We start from the raw sequence: 8,502 nt of genomic DNA, 5'->3' as shown, positions 1-8,502 counted from the left end.
GCTTTACAAACGCCACGTTTGTTGCTGTATGTTTTGTGATCATACCACAGGCAGCCTCACGATCCCTAGTGCAGGCAGGTGGCGGGTTCTGGAAGACACTGCAGATACCCTGCACCAGTTGTTACTAGCAGTAACGTGTGTGTTGTGGTAACTTCTTGTTAGCCCAGCAGTGACCAAGACTCACTTGTGCTGGTACAAACACGTGGGGAGAAGTCGTCCCTGCCCAGAGGAGCTCGCTAGAGCAATTCTTTCCAGGGCTATGTTTTCAGTCTTGTGTGGATTAGCTGAACTGCCAGCTCCCCTCTCTCTGCCGGGGGGAGTGAAGCAAGATCAGTAACTGACCCTCTCTGCCTTGTCTCAGAACGCACGTCACAAGGTGGGTGAGCGAAGGGGCCTCTGCGCAGGCAGCGTGTGCCCAAATTTAAACTGCCCTCTGCATTGCTTGCTGTCTGCCCCCCTTCTCCTCCCTCTCCCAGTAGCTCCCTGTGGTTCCCTGTCCCGTCACAGGCTGCGCTGGGTGTGTAACAGTGCATGGAATCCGTCACTGAGCACGTGGAGTGTCTGGCCATGTCTACACTGCAATTGGAGCTGTTACTGCAGCGCGGCTTGGCACAGCCATTCTAGTCTCAGCACAGCTGGCGTGCTAACCACGACGGTGAGACACGGCAACACAGGCTTCAGCATCAGCTAGTGAGATGAGGACACCTTTATGGGCCGGGGCCCACGTCCCTCCCCTTCCCGACTGTGAAATGAAGCTCGCAGTGTCTGTGCAATGCACGTGTCAGGTCTGACTTTAGTCCAGCAAATGCCGTTCTGCTCTCATCGATAGACCACTATATCACGCCTACCTTGACCGACCGGCTTTCCCAGAGCCCAGGACACAGTGCTGACCGGGTGTTCACATCTCCCACATGGAGACCCCGGCCAAGTCCAGACCATCAAACCCTTCCAGCAGGCTTCTTCCTCCTGGTTACTGTCTGATGTCTGTCTGAGCATCAAACTAGGGTCCCTAAGCCAGTTCATGCTCCCATGCACTCAGGGTGTCTGGTACATCTCTACGCATTCTCATGTGTCACTGGGACATGGCACCAGTTTACATCAAGTATCGGCCCTGGTCAGATGTGTGTCAGGCACCCCCCAGTGCAGCCCAGAAGAGAGGCAGCTCCCAGCCAACTGCAGATGGCAGGTTGTTGGTCTGCTGCAGGTGGCATCAGCGCAGCTCAAACCCCGTCAGAGGGGCTCCGGAGGAGATGGAGGAGATGGACGGACTGTGCGGCTCGTGGGTCTCTGGAGGGGGTGTCGGAAGGAACGAGGGGTGGGTGGTGAGCAAGGGGTCGTGCGTAGCCTGGATCCACATGGCCACTTGTGCCCACCCTAATAAGTAGGTCTGGGTCCTACGTCTGGGCTGGGGATCCCATCCCCCCCAATCCCTGCCTGTTCTGCCAGACAAAGGGCATGGCAGCTGGGATACAATAATTGCCAGTCTCTGGCTCCCTTATTGCATGTGACTGGTTATTGCCCTTTGTGGTCTCATTAACGCCTTTCTGTTCGCTGGGGAGAGCTTGCGTGAGACGCTGGGGAGCAGAGCCCCTTCCTTGGAAAGGAGGAAAAACCAGAGAGGCAAAGAATTCTGCTGAGTTGACTTTATTGCACAGGCTGGTGGGAGTCAGCGATGCTGTACGGAGCCCTGGAAATGGGGATGAGAGGAGAACGTGGCTCCATGCAGGGATCTGGTAATAGAAACTAATAGCTAAAGGTCTTCTTTTAGCTTGTCCCCATCATGTCTCTCGCATTCTCCACTATGTTCGAAGCAAAGACTTCCAAGGTCATCACTAGAGGGAAAGAGAAACACAAAACTCAGCGCTGCGACCCTTATGGACAATGAGAGCAAAGCTTCTGTCAGGGCCCCATTACGTTATGTTAACCAGAGCTTATTTGCTGACAGGAAGAATTAGACTGAGAAAGCTGACCTGGGAGGTCAGGACAGGTGGGCTCAGGCAGGAGCTTGATTTACATCACCATCGTCTTTTAGTGTTTAGTAATGGGCCTTTTATTCCGTTACTTACTAGACTGCTTGACAAAATTCGCACTTGTTTCCATATGTGTTGCCATTAGTGCCACACACAGGGTCGTACTCCTCGGTGCATGCGTCTGGACGCTCCGTGTACTCACTGCAGAAACCCTACAAAGAACATGAATGTGGCTATTAGCGTTATTGTCTGTATGTCAGTGGTGCCCCCATCGTCCATGGGGCTGGGTGTTGTATGAGCTCAGGGAAGGCACTGTCCCTGTCCCAGCCCCTGGGAGCTCGCAGTATCTAATCCCGTCCCTTGTCTCTACTGAGGTTCTGATGAACTGACTTCCCAGTGCCCCCCTGGCGGCCAGCAGGAGTTGTGCTTCAGTTTATTACCAGAAAATGATATGCACAGATCCTCTTGTCTCAAATGGACTTTCCAAAACACTGCGATCCAAACACACCGGTTTGGATAAAACAATAAAACAAGATTATTAACTACAGAGAGAGGTTTGAAGCCATTACAAGTAATGAAACATAAAAGTCAGATTTGGCTAGAAGAAAATAAAGGTAAAACGCAGCTCATGCCTAACTTATCAAGCTAAGCAAATTCAAAGTAAAAGGTTTCTCTCGCCACATGGGTCAGCGGCCTTACTGGCTGGATTCCTTTCTGCCAGGACCTCCCCCGCCCCAGTCCAGTGTTACTTTCCTTCTCCTTCAGGTGTTGTTGTTGTCGTAGGCAGAGAGAAAGGGAGGAGCAACTTGGGGCATTTATTCGCCATTTTTATACTTTTCCCTCTTCTTTAAGAATCATCTCCAGCTCGGGTTCAGGGGACAGAAAGTCTGTGGGGCAGAAACCTCCAGCTGTTCCTCTGTCAAGATGTAAACTTCTCACTCACTCCCTTTCTCCTGCCAAAGAATGGCCGCTTAACCTGCTGATGGTCCATTTCACTTTGTTGACACCTGACTGAGGACCTGACGGGCCCATGGACTCTCAGCCCCAGAGATTCGCTCTCCCCTGGCTAGGGCCTGGGGTACAGTGCGCTCCTGCTTTGTCACATGAGTTCTAGCCTGTTTCTAACGCAGAGAGCAGGGTCACTGTGCTGCTACAAATCACAGATCAGGGAAAGTGACTATTAACGAACGAGGAGAGTTCGACTTGCCTCGCCAGCAGCATCTGGAACAAAACACAGACAGAAACGACACAATGAAGGGAAATGTCGGAGGAAAAGTCAGCTAGAAACAGTCATCCCTGTGTAGGGCAATGCATGCAGCTTCCTACCCAGCACCACACAGCACAGCACCACACAGCACATGTGCCGACTGCTACTTGCTGTGACAAACAGGAGCATTAAGAAAAACGCACTTTCCAAATTCTATCAGCAGAGCCACAATTAGTAGCAGCTGCGGCTGTTTGCAGATGCCAGCCGGGAGGTTCGGTTCAGGCCATGACGGCTCCTCAGTAACATCTTTTCAATGGAAATTGCTCCTTCTGGAACAAGTCACTTCCCCAGTTCCAAAGGAGCGGTACGAGCAGTGGTTCTGCTGCACAGGGGTATGGAACAGCACAGACCCCATCCCGGGGACCCCCCGACCGTAGTGCACCAGGGAGATCATGGCTGGGCTTGGCCTCTCAGCGGTCTCTGCAGTGGGGAGTGGGAGGGATGCTGGGGAAATGATCAGAGGGGGAAATACAGGGCGTGGCAGGTCAGAGAGAGGCAGCAGGTGGGAGCTGGCTGCACGGCGGATGGTTAGCAGGCGCCCCAAGGGCTGGGACTGGCGGGCCTGAGAGCCAGGCTGGGGAGCTGCCTGCGGCTGGCAAAGGCGCCAGCGGTAGCAGCCTGCAAAGAGGAGAGTGCTGGGGAAGGGAGAAAACCTCTGGACCCTGGATGGGGACCTGCAGCCAGTGTGTGACAGTCTGTGGGAGGGAGAATCCCTGGCACCAGGCCTGAGGAGCTGGGCTAGACTGCCCGAAAGTGAAATCCAGCCCAGGTCCATAGTGACCCAAAGGCCTTTGAACACCAGGCGGCTGCTTGGTGACAGGTCGGAAAGTGGTGGTTTGCAGTCCCGGTCCGAGGGACCAGGGCTTCAGGTTGCAAAAACGAACCCCCACGACTCATGCCACTGGGCACCTTCCCTGGCAATCTCGACAGAGAGAACAAGGCCTGAGTGGGCGCAGAATGTCACTGACCCCTTTGCCCTCCAGATCACAGCTATGGGGCACAGAGGCCTTGTGTGGGCTGGGAAAAAAGATGCCTAATTTTAACCCAGTCACTCAGGTTAACAGTTAACACCTTCCACTTACGAACCGCGCGCTGCAGGAGTTGTGTCCGCATGGGAGTTAAATGGGGGTTCAGTCAAGCTAAAGAAGCTTAACTGGGCTAAAAAAAACTGAAGTAAGGACCGTGTCTCCTAGGGTAGATGGAGCCAGAGAGGCAGTGTGGGGAAGCGGAGCAGGCAGCAGCCATGCAGTGTGTAGCTCGGCTGTGAATCCCAAGAGTTCCTCGTTAAAATGTGTCCGTTGGCGTCAGCGGAAGCAGGATTACACCCAAAACTCTCCACAACAAAAATGGTTCATGGCTTTGCTTCAAGACGCCTGTTATGGGGCAGTGAATGGAAGAGGCATTTCATGCCACAGCCGCTTTTCTGCCATTCCAATGTCCAGTGCTGCTCTGCGGCTGGGCTCTGACATTGGACCCTAGCTCTGATGTCTTTGGTGCTCCCCGATGAGGATTAAGTCTGAGGGTTTCCTGGTCCTGCATAGTAGGGATCTCTGTTGGGGAACTTGTGATCTGCGTCTTCAGCAGTCAGTCTGCAAAGACCCAGCCTAGAGCAATAGGGGTTGAATTGAACTTGGGGAGCAGCCTGCTTTGTCTCTCTCTGCTTTGGGGGTTCTTGTCTCTTAGGGTTCTGGATTCTAAGAAATAAAGTCCTATTATGTTGCAAGCTTCCAGAAAGAGTTTTACGTTTTTAATCTAACGTCTGTTTGGCTGCCCTGCACATAACACTGCACACTCCGCCATGTGCCCCACAACAGGCTGTCTGATCCATTCCTTGACACTATCTGAAAAATACCAGAACACTAAAGGTTGTGTCGCAGCAGCTGTTTTGTAGGATCCACGACCTCACTGAGAGTCGTAAAAACATAGGCAGCTTTTGACTACACCTCTCCATTATTTGAGCGTCCCTTCAAAATTGAAGTCACAGTGAAGAATGACATCATCAGTTACTCAATTTTAATGAGACGTTTCATTCTGAACATGTCTGACTCCGTTTGTTAATGAAACCGGATCCAGTTCACTAAGATATCAACCCCGCAAGTGCAGATGACCTGTATTAATAAGACAGAGATAACAAGATCATCCAGCATTACAAAGTAGGGATTTAAAAACCCAAGTGTTTGAAAAGGATCTAAATCCTCCTGCTTTCTACTTTGGCAACTCCATAGATCTTGTTACACTAAGAAAGCATCATTGAATTGAATTAATTCAGGGCATAAAGCACCCCTAAGTATGAGAAGCTAAGAAGAAAGTTCCCTGTAGGCAGGATCTCTCAGAACGGCCGCTGGCCTCGTTCATTGCTCTAAACACGGTGACATAGGCTGGTGTTGGAAACAGGGGATTGGGTAGATAGGTGCCTCCTCTGATCAAGGGTGGGAATTCTTGACTCCGGATGGGCTCTTTGTGGAGTTTTATAATGGACCACGACCGGATTTAACATTGTTTACGGCACTAGATATTTCAGGAGTTTTACTGCTAACCTCCTTGTCCCCAACAAAATACTCAGAAAAGAGCCAGAACCATGGATCTGAAAAAATTCAGAACAAATGGGGATTACATGGATGTGTGATGTCTAGGGGCTCTTAATCCTCAGCGCTGCTTCAGTCACTGGCAGAGTCAGCGATGTGCCAGCCCAGGGAGATCCCCGTAACAGCCCTTTCCAGTGACGGGGTCTGTGCAGGGAAGTGATAGCTCCTGGAACCAGCCTGATGCTCAATGTCCAGCTTGTGCGGGGGCATCTCAGAAATAAACCAGGGAACCTCTGAATAGGGCAGTGCGAGGCTGGCCCCGTCATTTCAGGGGGGCAGGGGGATCAAAGCAGGGCTCAGCAAAGGCTACGGCAAAAGTGACTCACCCGAGTAGAAGCAGAAAATTGCCAGACCAAAGAGCAGAACGGCCCCTGTTATCTTCATGGTGAAGGCGGCTATCTCGTCTGCACTGCGGTTCTTGGTGCTCTGCTCCCTCAGTAAACCAGACAGTCAGAGCCCCACTATATATAGGGTGTCGGAGAACCCAGCTTCATTACGACATCAACCTAAATTGTTGTTTACAGCTCTGGCAGCAGGAAGCAATGCTCGCAAAGGAGATGCCAAGCTGTAAACAAGGTTTCCTCCTCAACTAGTCAGCAGCAAGGGCTGGAGAAACGTGCAATTCACACCCTAGGTTTGGTTAGTAATGGAGCAGTTGTGTGGGCTGCGTGCTCACCGCTGGGCATGTGGCCGCCCACACCTGGGCATTCCTGTTTGTCATGACGGCGAGTGTGGAACACGTGGGTCACGCTGCACGTCACAGACACTGACATGGACAGTGTCACCGGCCTGTGTTGGCCAGAGTTTACAGTAGGGCCCAGCAATGGGGGGCAAAGCTGACCGTCAGCGACTCTCCTGCTGTTCTGACCTTGCAGGTATTTGACAAGGCGCCGCTGGCTGGCTCAGCTGAGCGGAGCTTGAGGGCAGGTCTCACTCATCCAACGGCCGGTGACCCCAAAAAGCTGTTTTTTGAGAGGTCTTGAGAGTCCAGGATCTTGGTTTCAACCTTTTCAGAACCTTTCCCCAGCTACGCGCTCTGTGGCAGCTGCAGTAGCGATGGTGGGCACCCAGGAGTTGCTAGGGCACCAGGAGACCCCCCTGCACAGAGCAGATACAGCTGTGCCCAGCTGAGCCCTCCCTCCGGCAGCTCTGCGAAGATGCCGTGCCCTTAAACTGCCAAAACTCAGGTGAGGATCTGACTCCTCAGCTCCTTGTGGAGCCTGACAGCTGGGCCCAGTTCTCAGCTGGGCCAGACGTGGGAAAAATCAATCAGCATCTTCTCTGGAGCCAGCCTGCTTCAGGGAGATGCCCTCGCCTGTGGGTCTGCACCTCCCGACCACCCCAGCTACTCAGCCCTGTGCTCTGGTCTGCTGGGCCACTGGGGGGATCGAGTGGGCCCAGTTCTGACTAAAGGCCCAGCCCTGCATGATGCTGGGCAGCTTGGAGAACTATTTAAGATCAAACCGATGACGTTAACATGAATAACTCGATCTCCATCGACTGATCCCGCTTTCAGGTCTGGGTCAGCCCTACTCCCCTTCACCTCGGGCGCATGAATGCTAAAGGAAAGTGGGGAACTTACCAGCTGGGGATAGCTAAGTCCCTCAGTGCATGGGCAGGAATATTTTTTCAGCAGTTTCCAGTACAAGATTATGCCTTTCCACATTGATACCCTTGAGTTCTCAGTCTCCAGCAACCCAGTGAAGCGCAATTCTTTGGCGAGGAAGGTGACTTTTGCATGTAATTCCACTTCTCCATAAGCGATCGTTTTACCAATCACCTACTGCCCCCGCTTCCTCCCTCCCCACGGGTTTGGGAAGAGAGATATGTTGAGTGTCAAAGCTTGTATTCATACTGTCCTGGAGGTGGTTTGGGAACTGCAGGGTGATCTTAACTTCATGCCTTTCAAGGAAGTGAAGCAGGGCCTCCTAGGAGATGCTGAGTTACTGGCAGTGCCTCTGTGCACATGGCGTAACTACCAATACCTCTCAGGGTAGAACATCTTGGAGCATGGGGTGGGAATTCCTGCTTGTCTCCCATGAGACGCTCAAGGCCAATGGACTCAAATACCATTGTGATGAACAGGATGCCAATGCCCAGGTTTAATAGGCAAATGACAGACAGAGAGACAATTCTTCCAGGATAAAATCAACTTGGTGTTCAGAGGAGAATGAGGAAGAGTCCATTACGGTGAGTAATCAGAGGCACGTAAACACCCCCTCAAACCTGCAGCTTTGCATCCGAGATGCAGATAATGGTCTCTTTGCGACAGAGGTTGAACTCACCTGCACATGGTGTCTCCATACACGTAAAACTGAAGGATGTTCTTGTGACTGCTCGTCATGTTTACTGCTAGCCAAGAGACCATAGGGAGGGCAGCAGGTGGTTAAGTACGGGCGTAGCAGATATTTCCCCTACTCAAGCTTCATGCCTCCACAGAGGCCAAATTGGTACCTGGCGTAAGCCCACTGTAGACGCTATCATGTCAATATGTGCAGCAAGAAGTACCTGGCTGCCATCCTGACTTCTGGCTGTCTGACGCAGTGTTTTATATTTGATGGTAATGGGGAGCTGCTCAGAACGTTCTGCTCTCTGGATTTCAGCCTCTGTTGTGGTGTGTATGGTGACCCCATTAAAATATGCCCTGCCTTGTCTCCCTCAGGGTACGTTTGGACAGAGA

The 8,502-nt window shown here is 52.1% G+C and overlaps 1 protein-coding gene across 1 annotated transcript; it reads right to left on the bottom strand.

Moving 5' to 3' along the window:
* Positions 1-1,636: 1,636 nt before the first annotated feature.
* LOC137143942 (ovomucoid-like) lies at positions 1,637-6,206 on the bottom strand. Its single transcript, XM_067534016.1, has 4 exons — positions 6,149-6,206; positions 3,160-3,191; positions 2,067-2,182; positions 1,637-1,832 (listed from the first exon to the last, which is right to left on the bottom strand). Exons 1-4 carry the CDS (start codon positions 6,204-6,206, stop codon positions 1,751-1,753), a joined length of 288 nt encoding a protein of 95 aa, XP_067390117.1. The 3' UTR covers positions 1,637-1,750.
* Positions 6,207-8,502: the final 2,296 nt, after the last annotated feature.

This window comes from Emydura macquarii, unplaced genomic scaffold (genome assembly GCF_026122565.2).
Source record: "Emydura macquarii macquarii isolate MOO-44397 ecotype Brisbane River unplaced genomic scaffold, CSIRO-AGI_Emac_v2 contig_3369, whole genome shotgun sequence".
Lineage (NCBI taxonomy): Eukaryota > Metazoa > Chordata > Testudines > Chelidae > Emydura > Emydura macquarii.
The sequence above is the reverse complement of the archived record's forward strand: the minus strand, read 5'-3'. Positions and strand labels throughout refer to the sequence as shown.